Source organism: Rhea pennata, chromosome 1, assembly GCF_028389875.1.
Source record: "Rhea pennata isolate bPtePen1 chromosome 1, bPtePen1.pri, whole genome shotgun sequence".
Taxonomy (NCBI): Eukaryota; Metazoa; Chordata; class Aves; order Rheiformes; family Rheidae; genus Rhea; species Rhea pennata.
Window position 1 is genome coordinate 76584452 of NC_084663.1, and position 17509 is coordinate 76601960.

At 37.5% G+C, this 17509-nt stretch overlaps 1 protein-coding gene across 1 annotated transcript in view; it reads right to left on the minus strand.

The window, feature by feature from the left end:
• Window positions 1-17509, minus strand: part of SHISAL1 (shisa like 1) — an 88776-nt gene that overhangs the window by 12932 nt on the left and 58335 nt on the right. The window contains exon 2 of the mRNA XM_062569037.1: window positions 6756-6854. Within this exon, the coding sequence (XP_062425021.1) occupies window positions 6756-6822 (67 nt within the window). The 5' untranslated portion in view covers window positions 6823-6854. The remainder of the gene's footprint in view (window positions 1-6755; window positions 6855-17509) is intronic.

Sequence of the window (17509 nt, forward strand, 5' to 3'; positions counted from 1 at the left end):
TACCAGAGTAGACCAAACAATGTTTGTGTTAGATGTTCCTGAGATTGAGTGATTATAGCTAAAAGCCTAAATAAAAACTGCTATAAAAGTTTGCCAGTACATGATTTATAGTCACCGCTATTGTTTCAAAAATACCAATTCCATTGTAAAGGCCTTATCTTTTGATAAGATTCACTCTGCTAGAAATAAAAAGTACAAAACAGTGTAACAGACCTGAACAACTCTGGATCTGCAAGTATCTAGAACTAACAGAAACACAGATATTCTTGAGCAATCCTGCTTTTCTTCTTTATTAAATTCTCATGTTATTGCATCTTTCAAAACATTTTTTCCCAGGAGTATGTCACATTCACTTCACTATCAATTTTCCTGAAAAAAATTAAATGCTTTCCATATATATCCTCCAAATGCAGACTTGAGGCTGACTGTTGTGTGCCAACCACTACAAAACAATCTGAATCACCCTCTAGAAGTGCCTATTACTACCTGCCTCTATTTCTGTGGATTATAGATCCTATGGCAGCTATGCTCCTTTCCCATTCAGTTCTGTTCCTAAAATTAGACACGAACCATCATCTAGTATCAGGAAAGCACATACATACAGAAGAGAAAAAAATCTTGGGTAAGGAGTGATATCTTTTTTTTTTTTTCATACATATACCTGTCATCATTGCTTTAACAGAAGAGAAAATCCCTTTGTAGGTGAATTGAATCAGAAACTGAAGTGCTATAAAAGTGCTGTTTCCAAAGGAACATAGATTTTCAGAAAACTAATTACATAACTGTTCTTGCTGTGCCGGGGCTGGGTGGGACGGGGGAATCAGTGTTCTCATCTCAGGATTCTATAACTGGTAATGAAATCTTATTTCTTTAAACTTATGTTTTCAGAATTAGGACTCTCTGCATCTCTTGCAACAAATGTCCATGTTGAATTTGTGGTATAAAATTCACAAAAAGCAGATAATTACACAAATATATATTTATTTGAACAAGTAATTCCCTACATCACTCCTAATTAACACGGTAATATTATTAAGTATTCCAAGATTAAGGTCCCAAATTTTGAAAATTTTAGTTTTATCTATGTATCTTTTTTTTTTTTTTTTTGAGAAGCTGACCTAAAAAAAATAAGGAATGCAAAATCGGGCATGGGAGAAATTCCTAAATCATGTAGAGCTATTACAGATATGTATTTGACTTTTAGCAAGAACAGCAGCTTGATTTAGTTGCTTAAATATAGGACTTCAGTGCCAGCTGGAATTCCCCAACCTGTTCTGCCTGGCCTCCGGCTTTCAGTCTAAGAGGCGCAGGTCTCTTACAGGTCCTGTCCACACTTGGATGTTCTAGGACAAATCAAATGGCATTTAGATATATGTGGTTAATCACCTAAAGGCTTCAAATGTTTTTCAAGTGCTTACTGCCAATTTACAAGGATGCATTACATGCTTATCTTAAACATTACACATAGTCCCACTAGTCATCATTACTAGGAAAAAGGTGAGTCTATGCCTGGTGTCAACAAACATGCAGTAAATTGACCTCAATTTGTATAGTCTTACAAATTGATGGATTGATAGGTCAAGATAACACCTGCCTAATGTTCTACTGTAAGTTTCTTCAAGATCAAGGAGCTGGCTTTTAAGTCATATTATTGGGCCTAATAAATACAACTGAGGTGACAATCTTCACATTGCACTTTTGTAGTGATGTTTATCCATAGTATTTTTATCAACACTATCTAGCAGTAGAGTGTCCACCTAATCCTTCTGTGATAACGGTCAGTTTTTGATGCTTCCAAGGAAGATACAACTATGCTTTATATAATGAAAAAGCTGTCCAATAAACTCTCTAGTAAGGAAATTTTCTTTCCACATTTCTTCTTTACAGGTTATGTCCTGAAACATGCCTGTGTTTCAATTTCTGGGTTTTATTTTCCTCCATCTTATCTAGTGTTCTCCCTATCCAGAAGATGGGACAGTTATTTGAAACTACAGATCTCTTACCAGAGTAAGATGTCACAGCAGTTGATTTCTGTGAATTAAAGTATGTACTACTACTTCTGTATCTGTAAAGATTATATAATCAATCTAAATTGATAAATTTGGCAGTTGTCACATTTTAGTCATTTTGACCTGCTCCTTCTTACTTGGAATATCTGTACTTTGGTTATATTAGGTACTTCCATGAATCAGAGTTTCCTCATCTTCTTCGTTACCTTCAAATCCTTGGTGTGCAGTATAGATTTTGTTTTTCATGCATTATCTGCAGAGCCATCAACTTTTTTTTTTTTTTTTTTTTTTTTTTTTTTTTTCAAAATGCAAGTCTAATGGCTTTTATGGCTAAATATATGTTAACTTACTTTTCCTTTAAAAAGTAACATCACAACTACCATTTACATAGTGGTAATTTTTAAATCTCTAGCACGGAACAGGGTTTGAAGTTTGGGACACTCTAAGGGAAAAATACTTATTGCCAGTATAGCTTTGTGAATAGATTAGTAAAAAATGTCACTTAGTTTAGGTGAATTATATCCAGGTTAGACTACACCAAAAGAACATTAGCCCTGCCAAGCTATACCTGACTTGTATGTGCAGCTAGCTCATGTTATCAGAATTCAAAACTAGTTTCTTATGTTTCATAGCTAATGACTATTTCCTTGCTTCTGACATTATTCTTCCCTGGCACTCAGAGAGAGAACTTGCTCTTTCGTGAGCATGTTGCAAGCTGTGAGAATGCACTAGAGGGCTATGGGACCTTGAGAGGTTTAACTTACTCCTCACTACAAAATGGTTTTCTTACTAGCCCATGTTCCTAGTCTATATCCCTCCACAGACCTTTTGCCCATTTTAAAAGCAAAATTAAAGTCAAGCTTGTTTGGAGTGAAAGCTAGGGGAAGTGTGGCTACAGAAGAGAGGGAGAATGGAAGACAACATCAGGTCAGAGTATGAACTAAGTCTGTAATAAAGATGTATTTCTAAGCAAGGACTTATTTAAATGTGTCAGAGATTAAAATACATACACAAAAAACCACATAGCATGATGTTTGAATTTTGTTCTGAATTTGCCAGTCAGTGAAAAAAAAATCAACTTATTGCAATCTGCATCATTTTAATTGCTGTCTGTGTTTGCTCTGGGAATCAGAGATCTAGTAAACAAAGCATACATTTTTACTAGATATTTTTTTCTGCAAATAAGTACATTTCAATCTTGCACGTATATGAAGACAATCTGAATATTAGAAAGCCTTATTGCTGCAGAAATTCTTTCGAAAAAAGCAGTGTGACTGAAAGGCTCTAAGTTGCCTGTTGCAAAGATGGCAGCTCTTTTTGAAGTGGAATTGCCTGTGTAAATTCTCACACTATTTTTGAAATGTATTACTGAGAATGTTAGTAGTACAGATCCTCCTATCTCTGTTCACATACATTTCTAGAAAAATCTGTCATGCTTCAAATGACCGATTTCAGCTCAGCTTAAGATTTATCTACCCTTCTTGAAAAATGAACAGATGGTGTACATCAAACTCTGATGTAACTTTCCTATCTGCTTCTAGTTAAATTTGTGTAATGCTGATTAAATTTTTAATTTAGCTACCAAGTTTGTGAAGTCCAAAAGCTTTCAGAGGTGGTTGATCACTATAAGCTTTCTATAGGTATCCATAGAAATATTCACATATACACATTTCACCTGGCACAATCCCAGTCATTTGTGATCCTCTGATAATTCTGCTATCTGAACATTATTTTCTGCTCTAAAGGAAAACTACTGTACTGTGCAAATAATCCATAAAATTTTGCTTGCTAATATGAGCCTTGTTGCCATCACTGATTTAATGAATGCATTTCTATCCATTCAAGGAATTTAAATACCAACATTATTGCAAAGTATATATTTAGGAGTTAAACGGACAGACTGATATTTTTCTAGCATGACTGCATGCTGTTCCTTTCTTATTAGTCATTCTCTGTGCCATCAGTACAATTAATGTGTCTACATATCCTAATACTGTGTGGCCTTGCGCTTTTGATGTTTTCACATTGAAATAAAATTAACCTGAAGAGTTCCTGTATTCTCAATTTGATTTCAACCTTTTTTTAAATGGAGCCATAGTCTACCCACTCTGAACTTAGGCCTTTTCAGATTTGTTCTTGAGAGAATTTTGCTCATTTTGGGCAATTTCATCTTCTTCCTAGACACACAGCTAAAGCTGCCAAACTTTATCCTCATTTTGAGCCGCTAGCTTGGTACCCAAACACCTTTGCTCTATTGCTGCTTTCACTGACACAACGAAAACGAGGCTCTGAAAACTCCTGCTCTAGGAACTTCTCTGTTACTTGCGTCCTAACATTCATTGTGCCTTGTGGAACTATGATAGTTATGCTTCCAATTATTAAATGTAGTTTTCAACCATACATACAGTTTTAAAATATTTAACTTTGCACATCTTAGTATATGAAGAACATGGAAGTGAGGTATGATCTTACAGATAGAAGACTATAAATCTAGTGAAGTCAAAAAAAGAGTCTTGCCATTAGGTTTTCATTTCAGCTCAATTTGAGAATGATGTTTGTATTATTTCAAAAAGAGCAGTATCCTTTAGTTCTGCCATTCTCACTGCATAAAGCCAACAGTTTTCCTCTATGGAAGCTGATGCATCTTGGACACATATTTTATATTTATGCTGGCTCCAAAATAATATATAATGAATTTCATTCAAATCTTGTAAAATGTGGGTATAAGTTAACAAAGGTCTAAACTCATGCCTACAGATATAAGTAATAAAACTCCCCAAGAAGCAGAGTTAGGCTGGCATGAAAGGCTTCTGATGGGTCCAGATTAAGCCTGCACTCTACATGTAGTAAACGAATGTCAGATAATAGAATACAAATAACTGAAGATCAGCGAGAAGGCAGCACACATTTACAAAGACAAGTTTCTGGCATTTACAGACAAACAATTTAAAAACTCTATGTAATTAGTTTCAAATAAAGAAGCTGTACTTTAGAGGCAGCATATTTCTTCTTCTTAGAAGAAAAACAAGTCAGAACAATTGCTGTTTGCTTGGTTCTGAGGGAATAAGTGTATACATACCAGTGGCTGACTACTTCTATTTGCACATACAGTTTAATACTAGTGTCCCATTCAATTAGAACAGAGACAGTTATATTATCTTGAGGAAAATGCTTGCAGAGGTGGAATCTCAGGAGGCATCTACTAGAACTTCCCTAAAAAGAATGGTGAGGGGTTGAAGACATAATAAAAATGAACAGAAAGACTGGAGCTGCTGGAAAAGTTTTGAGCTGTTTGATTTCTGGGCTATGTACACCAAATTCTTCTTGAATAATTGGCTTTATTTATGTACCAGGGAAACAGCTTTCTGAAAAGATTTTATCCTGAAAAATGATTAATAGGCTTCTATAAACCCTATCCCTGATTCTAGAACACAGAAGGGTAGATACATAACTAGGGATGCAGCACCATACGTAGGGATATCAATGGAAGGACTGTAAAGCAAGAGAACGTTTTAAGATTAGGCAGAGCAGTGGTCAAGTTGGTAGTATTATACTATTAACAGAAGGACTGCGTCAATCACAGCTAGAAAATGAACTGTCAATAGTAAAAATCAACTAGAATGCTTGCAAATGATTAAAAAGACTGTGGGCAACAAAATGCACACTTGAATTAATAAATAAGGATACCATATTGAGTGTTTAAGGGATGACACAGACACTACAGTAACAATTGTTACTGGAGCATAAAGATATACAATGTTCCATAAAGTTTTAAGTATAACATTTGGGGATATGAATAAGAAACAATGGTGGATAAAAAACATCTCTTTGAATTAAAAACAGCTCAGGAACGGAAGGTACAAGAGGTTGTGCTAGAAGTTTAAAATTCCTAGGACCAAATTATTTGGACTGAGATACCTTTAATTTTCTTAAATAAAATTATTCCATCATTACAGAAAACCTTAATGTCATAGATATTTCCCAAAGAAAAAAATGCAACTAATAATCATAGGGCTCCATTAATTCTCAATGTAACAGCTGACAGATTTCTGTACAAATCCTTTCTGTGCACTAATAGCAAACATTCAGGGCAGATCTAGCAAACACCTAGAGGGAAAAACCCTGGACTCACTCCCTAGTCCAGTGAATTCTTCGGGTAAAATTGTACATTTACATAGAATAATACTGATCAGGAAAATGACATCCTATTTGTGTAACATGATGTCATGCATTTTTCTTTACGTATATGTAAGACAACTTGCATCAAATCTGACATGCATTTATTACAAGAACAGTTGAAGTTCCAAGTTCAGTCCTTCAGATGCTCACATACTCCTACATGCATGTACAAAAATATACATTTGGAACCCTACTTGGTCTGTTTTCAACAGAGGGTCTTTTGTTCTGTTTTCAACAGATAACCATTTAGCAAAATGGTTGGACTGTATAGTGGTGCAGACCTTTTAATAAGATGTGCTGAAAAACTAGAATATCAAAATAGTATCTTTGTGTCTTAAAATTTCAGTTTGCTTTTTCTTGTCAGTGTCCCATTATTTTTGCCTTCTTAAATTGAATTTTGAATTGCATTTCAAATTCCAGCTTCCAATTACTAAATGCATAGCTGTTTTTTTATTTACTACTCCATGAACAATGAAGTGTTCTTGTTAGTTTTGAAGTAATACAGGATTGTCACATTTTCCCTGTGATGCACGTCACTGAAACGTAAATTTTTGGCAAAAAAGTTACCTGCTGACAACAGTAATGAAAGCAGAACCATCAGCACGTTCAAGGACTGTTGACCACAACTTGTCATCGTTGGCTTTCATTGGTCCATTAGAAAATTACCTGTTGGACAAGACATGACATCATGTTTAAATGTCTGTTTCATCTCACCTTCATTTGTTCAAAGTTTTGCTTCTACACAAAGCTCTGGAAAGCAGAAACTACTTCAAATAATAAGAAAAAAATATACTTTTTCTGGATTGGGTTTTAGAAGCAAAATAAATTCTCCTTTTGAGGATTTTGTTAAAATTCCTTTTTATTTCACCATGAATGTAAACAGCTATTTCACTAACAATGAGCAGAGATAAATTATATGAAGTTCTTGGATATTCACACTTTCCCTGTAATCTAAACTCGGTAAAAGTATGCTTGTTTTATTGTTAACTTGAATGGGCTGCTGTATTATGCCTGTAAGAACTGTAAGAATACAAACAAAACAAAAATAAAGTTTGCTTTGAAAATCACTCTTTTACCCCATTAGAGGGTGCAGTCGTTCAGAAAGTGGGTTGAGTAACTAAGCTTGTTGGAAACATCTCAAAAAAAATTTTTTTTCCGTTTGAATCAAAGCATTTTGTGGGATTACTCTTATTTCTTGTGCTCCTGGAAATGAGGGTGAGAAGCAATGCATACTTATATGCTGCCATCTGCTTCCTCTGTCCACTTCCTCATCTGGCTTCCTCATAGTTTGGCTGGCAATAGTCATAAAAAGGCTATCCTATTTTTTTGCAGAACAGCTCCACAGCTGGGCGATTCAAAATGTTCCTTATATGCACATTGATTCAACTTCACCAGCTGTATGTGCTGTAAGTGTAGCAGAGGTTCTGTCCCAATACAAACATTGTCATCAACAGCAATGTCTTGATACCTTATCCTGTTGTCATTGTTACACAGACTAACAAGGGACGTATAAGCTCTTTAGCATCCTAAACTCACATTGACAGCAGAGGATAATAAAGAGGTACTTTAATAGCCTGCATAGCAATCCTGGGAGCTTTGGCTGTAAACCAGAAAGTCTGGAATTGCTCATTTAGAAGAATAAATTCCATCTAGCTGGTACAGTGGAGGCTGGCAGCGGTGAGTCACATTCCTGGATTGTTAAAAAACAACAACAACAACAACTTACAGTGTTTATAAAGGAGCAATATAGAAAAAATAAAGAAAAATGGCAATTTGTATCAAAAATTACAGTTTGTTTCTAAGACACTGACAGCTCAAGAGCAAAATGATGCCAAATGCTTCTAAAATCAGTGCTATAATAGATAAATATATAGTTTACTAATTGGTGACTACTGTAGGCTACTGAATCAATTAAAACCCCAAGACGATTGCACCTTTATTTAATAAAGAGGGAAAAGAAAAAATAGCATTATCATGAATAATTAAATTCTGAGCAACATGTGTGGGCACATGTTGGACATATGTGGGAAGACATAATGCTACCTACAAAACTTTTATAGACAACAGATTGTTCACTAACAAGAAATGCTGTGTCCAGCACAAGCAGATTCTGTAACAAATCATCTTAGCAGATGAAGACAAGCAGATCACAAAGCTAAAAATTAGTGGTAACTTTTGTACAAGAAATTATGATAAATTACATTTGTTATCTGCAAACATGAGTGAAGTCCAAACCACTATAATATTTGTAGGTTTACAACAAGTCAGTTCATCTAAGGGGAAAAAAATTAGGTATCAAAACACTTGGAAGAAAAAATAATTGTACAGAAAACTATGAATGTCACCTAGGAACAGATTAGGAATATTTGACTGAGCACCAATCAAAAGAAGTCACTCTTTTTTTTCAGAGGGAATAACACTTCAAATATTAAGTAGATTTAGAGATAAAATTGCATTAAAGGGAAAAAAGAAAGAAAACTACTGAATATAAGCAAGAGGTTAAGACTTTACAAGTTTAATCAAGAAAGCAAACAGATAAGAAGAGCCAAGTATTGCCAATATTGTTTAGAATAAAATGAGTAAGACTTTTTTTGCTCTAGGTAAACCAAAGCTGCAGAAATTCTGAGAGTGATCCATTACTATAGGGAAATATTAGCTTCAGTAGTAGTTCATGAAAAAGAGAATCAATCAATAAGCACTTCTGTTGTGCATCTGCAAAGAGACAGATGCTTGGTATAGCTGAGACTTAAATATTTCCATTTCAACAATAATTTAGCAGGACATTAATGAACTGATACTAACATTCATAATTTTAAATCTGGAATTCTGTGTAATTTGCACACAGTTATTTTAGAAGAGCTCATTGGGGAGCATATACATTCTTTTTTCAGTTATTTGGGGGTGAAACTATGGCAGCTTTCCGAGCACTTGAAGAAAACTAATGACATTTTTAGCAGTAAATGAGATAATCCAGGTAATTACAAGCTTGTGAGCCTGAAACAGATCTAGAGAGTGTTAATGGAATGGTTAATATAGAATTCAATTAATAAAGAATTAAATAGAATAATATAATTGATGCATATTCTTCTTACGGTCTTACGGAAGTAAATTTCATCTCTCTTGACACTGTTGTTGATGAAGGTTGTTTAATGAGATATTAGCATAGTAGACTTCTGTAAAATATTTTACTTAGTAGCACCAATTCGACCAGGAAAGCATAGTGAGAAAACAATGTAGCATTATCAATCACGAACGACTGAATCGGACTGGAAATAAGATGCCTCTTTTTAAAGTAGAGTCTTATTGGTAATTTTTTAATCACTACTTTATGTAGAAATCTAGAAGCTTTTCAGGGAGGAGAAGAAAAAATTTATTCAATTATGTTCAATAGAACTGGCAACAATGAACTTGGAATTTTAATCCAAGTCCTGTGATGCTTGTGTTTTATTATGTGCCAGCTTGCAAGATCAGAGCCAGGAAACACATATGTGTGTGTACAGATATATACGCACATATATAGTTGTGATGATATGGAGATGCTCTTATAACTTTTATAACTACTGATTCAGTGATCATTAAACAGATTACAATCATTCATAGGAAGAGAGAGATATAACTACCTATTCACTACTTGACTTTCTATTTTCTCCCAAAGAATACTGTTGTCCAATTAACACCACCACAGTTGTCACTGACGATATCTCTGAGCTATCTAGAACTGAATCAGCCAGGAGGAACTGATAGGCAGAAAAACAGGTGGCACAGTAGCAGGAAGTACTTAAATCACACAAAATACTTCCTAATGCTAGGCCAACAAAACTGAAACAAGATAGGGACATGGTAATTAGCAGTGACATAGCTGAATAATTTGTTATCGTTAATATTAATCAAAACTCACCAGGGGCTTGAAAATTAGAAAAAATTATATTTGAAGGAAAGAGGAAAGTTGTTTTTTCTTTATGAACAACACGACAAATCCAGTGGAGAAGATGAAGGGCCTGGAAGCTAAGAGAACAGGTTTTCTTCCTTTCTTTAAAGTAATTCCTCCAGCATTTTAAGCTCATTTGCAGTCTCTGTGTGGGAAGGAGAATCCTTTTCCATATCCCTTGACCATCCATTTCCAACCTCACAATACCTCCTCCCTCTGCTAGCAATCATACATATCTATGCAACCACATCATCATAAATCAGGCTAAAAAAATAGTTGAGGAATCACAGCATGGGAGGTTCATAGAATCACAGAATCAGTAAGGTTGGAAGGGACCTCCGGAGATCACCTAGTTCAACCTCCCTGCTCAAGCAGGGTCACCTACAGCTTGTTAGACAGGGTTGCATCCAGGCAGGCCTTGAAGATCTTCAGAGAAGGAGACTCCACAACCTCTCTGGCCAACCTGGTCCAGGGCTCTGTCACTCTCACAGGGAAGAAATTCCCCCTCACGTTCAGGCGGATCTTCCTGTGGTTCAGTTCATGCCCATTGCCTCTTGTCCTGTCACACAGGACAACTGAAAAGAGTTTGTCCCCATCCCCTTGACACCCTCCCTTCAGGTACTTATACACATTGATAAGATCTCCTCAGTCTTCTCTTCTCCAGGCTAAAGAGGCCCAGCTCTCGCAGCCATTCCTCATAGGGCAGATGCTCCAGCCCTCTGATCATCTTCCTAGCCCTGCGCTGGACTCTCTCCAGTACCTCTGTGTCTCTCTTGTATTGGGGAGCCCAGAATTGGATGCAGTACTGCAGATGAGGCCTCACTAGGGCTGAGTAGAGGGGCAGGATCACCTCCCTCCACCTGATGGCAACACTCTTCCTAATGCACCCCAGGATACTGTTGGCCTTCTTGGCCACAAGAGCATATTTTTGCCTCATAATCCACTTGTCATCTACCAGCACTCCCAGGTCCTTCTCTGCAGAGCTGCTCTCCAGAAGGTCAGCCCCCAGCTTGTACTGGTGCCTAGGGTTATTTTTCCCTAGGTCCAGGACTCTGCACTTGCCCTTGTTGAACATCATGAGGTTCCTCTCCACCCACCTCTCCAGCCTGTCCAGGTCTCTCTGAAGGGCAGCACAGCTCTCAGGTGTATCAGCCACTCCCCCCAGCTTGGTAGCATCAGCAAACATGCTGAGGAGGCACTCTGTCCCCTCATCCAGGTCATTGATGAAAAAGTTGAACAGGATGGGACCCAGTACTGAGCCCTGGGGGACTCCACTAGCCACAGGCCTCCAACTGGACTCCCACTGATGCCACTGATGACAACCCTCTGAGCTCTGCCTTTCAGTCGGTTCTCAATCCACATAACTGTCCAGTCATCTAATCCACACTCCCTGAGCTTATCTAGGAGGATGTTACGGGAGAAAGTGTCAGAAAACGCTTGCTGAAGTGAAGGTACACAACATCCACTGCTCTTCCCTCATTTACCCAGCCAGTCATTCCATCATAGAAGGCTATCAGATTGGTTAAGCAGGATTTCCCCTTGGTGAATCCATGCTGACTACTCCTGATCACCTTCTTTTCCTCCATATGCTTGGAGATGACATCCAGAACGAGCTGTTCATCACCTTTCCAGGGATGGAGGCGAGGTTGACTGGCCTGGAGTTGCCTGGCTCCTCCTTCTTGCCCCTTTTGAAGACTGGAGTGACATTGGCTTTCTTCCAGTCCTCAGGTACCTCTCCAGTTCTCCACGACTTTTCAAAGATGATGGAGAGTGGCCTGGCAGCAACATCCGCTAGCTCCCTCAGTACCTGTGGGTGCATCCCATCAGGGCCCATGTATTTGTGGACATTGAGCTTGCCCAGATCATCTCTAATCCTATCCTCCTCAACTAAAGGAAAGCCTTCCCTTCTCCAGACTTTCTCCCTCACGTTCATGCCACAGGGTTCTTGAGGGCCCTTAGCAGTGAAAACTGAAGCAAAGAAGGCATTCAGTAATTCTGCCTCCTCTGTATCCCTTGTCACCAGGGTCCCCACCCCATTCAGTAGTGGGCCCACATTTTCCCTCGTCCTCCCCTTGCTACTGATGTATTTGAAGAAGCCCTTCCTGTTATCCTTAACATCCCTTGCCAGACTCAATTCTAACTGGGCCTTAACCTTCCTCGCAGCATCTCTGCATACTCTGACTGCATTCCTATAATTCTCCCAAGTAGCCTCTCCCCTCTTCCACATCCTGTGTACTTTTTTCTTCTGTCTGAATTTGGCCAAGAGCTCCTTGCTCACCCATGCAGGTCTCCTGCCTCTTTTGCTGCACTTCTTACTCATAGGGATGCATCGCTCTTGAGTTTGGAGGAAGTGATGTTTGAGTATTAGCCAGCTCTCCTGGACCCCTCTTCCTTCTAGGGCCTTAACCCATGAGATTCCTCCAAGCAGGTCTCTGAAAAGCCCGAAGTCCACTTTCCTGAAGTCTAGGGTTGCAATCCTGCTTGTTGCCTTACTTCTTTCCTGTAAGATCCTGAACTCCACCACCTCATGGTCACTGCAGCCAAGGCTGCCCCCAACCTTCACATCTCTCACCAGTCCCTCTCTGTTGGTAAGGACAAGATCCAGCAGGACACCCTTCCTTGTAGGCTCCTCCACCATTTGTGATAAGAAGTTATCATCAATGCACTGCAGGAGCCTCCTGGACTGTTTGTGCCTTGCTGTGTAGTCCTTGCAGCAGATGTCAGGGTGGTTGAAGTCCCCCAGGAGAACCAGGGCCTGTGATCGTGAGGCTACTTCCAGCTGTCTATAGAAGGGTCCCCTCTGCCCCGTGTTTCAACATCTCTAATGCGAAATGGAAATAATGGTCCTTGCTTAGCTTTTTAGAAGTGCTTTACTACCTCGTCATGGAATAAGGCTTATATTAGAAATATGTAAGGAATTATGTTAGGAATAGGAGATGTGATGATGAATGATTCAAAAGATGATGTAAGGATGAAAAATTCAGAAGAATGCTGCTGTGATGATGTGATCAGGGAGAACAGACATTGAAGTGAGACACAACAGGTGAGTAGCTTTCTGCTTCTACTAACCAAGTCTTTGGTTGTGCTATAGCTTCTAATCTCCTCACCACTACAGAAACTGAACTTGTTTGCCTTTAACTTACACCTGAAGTACATAGTGATGAGGGAATGATCAATTCTATGCATCTCATCACATATTTTGCTTTTTAGTCACACATTGTGACACTTTAGCTCTTACTTTGCTGCTATGTACACTACTTTGGTTACCCTTATGGCATTATCTAGCTGTTTTCTAGAAGGGACTCAGTGAATCACTGGAAAGAAAATCTGCCATTCTTTGAGGCAAGGAGATTTTATGTAGAAATAATTTTTCCTTTACTTTGAAGAAAAAGAAAAGCTATGTTTGGAAGAGAAATGTTTGAGAGACATTACACATTTTGCATTTTTTGTTATTGAAAGAACAAGAGAACTTATTAAATACATCAGCACTGTCTGAAGTTAGTTCTCTGCACAGAATAACAGAAGAATAGGCTAATGAGGATACAAGAAACCATCTAATCCATCTTTCTATCATAGGATACATCTAAACCATTCTCAGCAGAAGTTCTCAGAATCTTCTTTACTGGAGATTTTTTTTCAGCCTCCTTGGGCAATCCACTTCCAGTGTTTCTCCAATGTCACATCTAACTTGTAGTTCCCTTGCCATAACTCAAGCCCATCATATCCTCAATAGAGCTGGAGACCCATTTGCCTGCAGATACATCAGTTACATCTCTCTCTGTCAGCCTTAATCAATACATACAGAAAGTGCTATCATATCTTCAGTCTTTTCTTAGACTAACAACTTCCAGGTCTTATAATCCTTCCTTTAAGAATGTATTTTCTATACCTCCTCTTACTTCTGGCTCCACAATTTTTGGTAAGGTTATGATATCATTCTGTATTTTGTCCAGAAGGTCCTAAATACCTACCAATTCTTCCAAGATAAATAAAATTATAACACTGCAAAATTGTAAGGAGCCATACAGCTTCTGTTAATTCTCATAACGATAATCAAAAGATATGATACTGTGCCACTTTTATACTGAGAAAGGTACATCTACACACAGACTGTTAAGATTGCAGTACTACAGATAAAGTTTAGGTGATTAATTTCTTGGTGCCATTCATTATAGTTATTATAGTTAGTAGGATAAATATTTACTACATTTATAACCGACAAAGGTCAGAAAATGTAGGATTTTTGTCTGCCAAATAACTGGCCGTTCACTGTAAACATTAGATCTCATTGGGGGAAAAAAATACCTAAATTACTTCTTGGAGATGGTCAGCTGTGTAAAAATAATATCAAAATGGTTGTTGTGATGATTTACTAACGTCAATAATTAACTTCAGCTACAAGGTACTGGCAACTTTTTCATTTTGGTTGTCTCTGCAAAATTCCTTCTGCAAGCCCTCTTAATCCTCTGAACTGCACCTAGTTTTTTAAAAAGATTGAAATATGTGTACATTCTCATTTATCATCAGCATAGGCATAGATAGCTGACAAAGACTTACTATGGTCATCCAGAATCCTTATTTTCAACGAACTAAACCAATCTTCTGAAGACAAACTTCAGTTCAGATAAATATCTAGATTCTAGAGTCAGACAAAGCTGCTGAGTTATTTTGTGCAACTAGCTGCTAGTTTCAACTCTCCTGGCTGGTTATTCCGACTGCTTCATTAACTGAAAAAATAAATGAATCTAACAAGAAGAATAGTCACACCTTGCCTATTCATAGAACAAAAGTGATCTAAAACAACAATTTTGACTCTGAAGTAATGAATGACCTTGGTCTCCCGTGAGGCAGACACGATATGGAAACATATGCAGTTTTGTAGTAAGTTTCTAAAGGAGCTTGAGAGCAGGACAGGATTCATCTGAAAACGTTTATAAGCCTCTACTGTTAATCAAGATATTATTTCAGCTTTTTTAAAAATGCAGAGCTCTTCTCTAGGGAAGCTTAAGCTTGTGTTTTGAACTACATTCAGTAAAAATCCAGAGTAAATACATTTTATTTTAAAATATTACACTATTCCAACTTTCAAATTAATAATATGCATTCCACCAGTGGGAACAGTATTTCACATAATTTCAGAGATTATTGAGAATTTAAAGGAAGTTATGAAGGTAAGACTACAGCTTTTACTGCAGACAAGTTAAAACCTCAAGTCTAATAGTCATAGAAAAATATTGCTCATCTATATATTACTGTATTGCTCTAGAGCCAGAGAGCATGTATATATACACATGACAGTGAACCTGGCTAGTGTATTTCCCTTCCAAAAAATAAAGCTCTCTGTGAAAAATCTGTTGACATCTAATTTTTTTTTGCCTGAATGTTCTTGAACATTTTTAATCATTATGTATATCTAAACAGACTAGTTTCTAATTTTCTGTTAATATGGGTTTGAAAACAATTTAAAAAAATCATTATGTTCAATACTGAGCAACATTGAGCAAAAGTTAAAGTTAAAAAATGTCAAATTCAAAGGGATTCAGAATTCTCAGGGAAACCTTTCATTCCTTCTACCAACTGTAGAAAGGATGCTTGCTTTTACAAATATGAATGCTGTTCCATTTCTTTACACTCTAATTAAAAAAAAGAAACTTAAGAAGTATAGAAATCTTGAGTCAAAGATGAAAAGTGAAAAAGTTGTTTAGGTTTTGTCTGGATCCTGGAATCATGTATTTTAATTTTTATTTAAATGAGCAGTTAATACCACTACACTTGCAAGCACAGTTACCCACATATATCAGACTATATCAGACTTTCCCTTCATTGTAGGAGGGAGGAAGGGGAAAAAAACCCAGTTTTTTTTATTGTGTTAGCATGTATTACTTATTTATGTATACAAATTCCTGTATGGACAGCAAGTCATACCTAAGCTTTGCCTACCTACCAAGCACCAATTCATACAAAGTTATCACCTTAAGTATGCCATCCACATCTTACAGCAGTACACCTAGTGTTTCCAAAAGGCTGTCAAATGGCTTTCCTGCCTGCAAGTACTGAAGTGGAAAGTGGCATTCCTGCTCAAAGATGTTACAGTGTTATTTAATTTATTTTAAGAAAAGAATGCTTCATAATGGGAAAATTACCTAAAATTGCTGGGGACATTTGGCTCTGTCAGGAGAGGGTGCACCTCCCGACTAATGTTACTGTGCTGGAAGAACCTGCCAGCTACAGTTAAACTAGCAAAAATACCTTTTTTTTTTCTTGTGAGTATACATGTTGCATTGGCATAGGAGAATGAGTTTATCTGGCATAGATGGGTCCACATGACAAGTATTTTGCCAGAGTTACTCCAGCCCTCATAAGGAAAATATCAACAATACACTGCAGGCTAGGTCAGCATCCTAGCTGTGGACAGAGCTCAGAGCTCTGTGCAGGCTCACCTACCCTATGGAGAAGGGTGGGTGGCTTCCGGTATTTAGGTTCATTTAGAAGCAGTTTAGCTATCTCTATACTACATGGTACTGTTGGTATACCCTTAATGCTCGCAGGAATATGGCTTTGAGAAATAAAATAGCCCACATGGTTGCCTGGGGTGAACTGTCAAAATTCTGCACTTAATCTATTGGAGTGTGTATGTATGTGTTGTTTTTGGGACGGAGTAGTTTTTGTAAGAATTCATTCGAAGGGCAAGCCTTTTTCACTTTTGAAATCGGAAACTGGCCATTAGTCTTCTCTTGGAGTCAAATAACTTTGAATTTTGAAAACATTTCAGTCAAGACTTGCCTACCCCTTTCATTAATGAAAATAATGGAACATACTTGTCAGAATTCAGTGAGAAAGGACTAGCCTTTTTCCTTAAGATTATCAGTGATGGTACATCCAAATATTCCATATATTCCTCCTGGTAACATCACATACGAAAGCAGTTTTTAAAGCTTACTGAGATGGCATAGAGAGCTGTTACTGCATCAGCTAAGGAAAAGGGGGACTGTGTGGGAGCCTTGAATCAACAAATGTTGGGGAGAAGAAAACCACATGGCAGAAGAGGGGAGGAGTTTTCTTCCACCCGTTCCTTTGACTCATTCCTGCTAAATTGCGCCAGCTTTACACTGCAGCAGGCAATTGACTTTTTGACTGCCACACATTAAGGAATACTTTAAAAGCCAGTTTTATGAGCTTTAAGTGCCTGTATCACTGCAATCATGCTAGGTCATAGCTTTTCTAATCAAAAAACTAAATTTTGGAACCCCAAGAACATTAAATTGTTAACAAGAACTTCATTTTGAAAGTTACAAGGCAGAAGAACAAGAAAAAGATGAGTGTGAACCCTTTATTCTCTTCTTTGAGGCAGCAACACTCTTGGGACAAAAGAAAGGACAATTTTTAGTAGTCA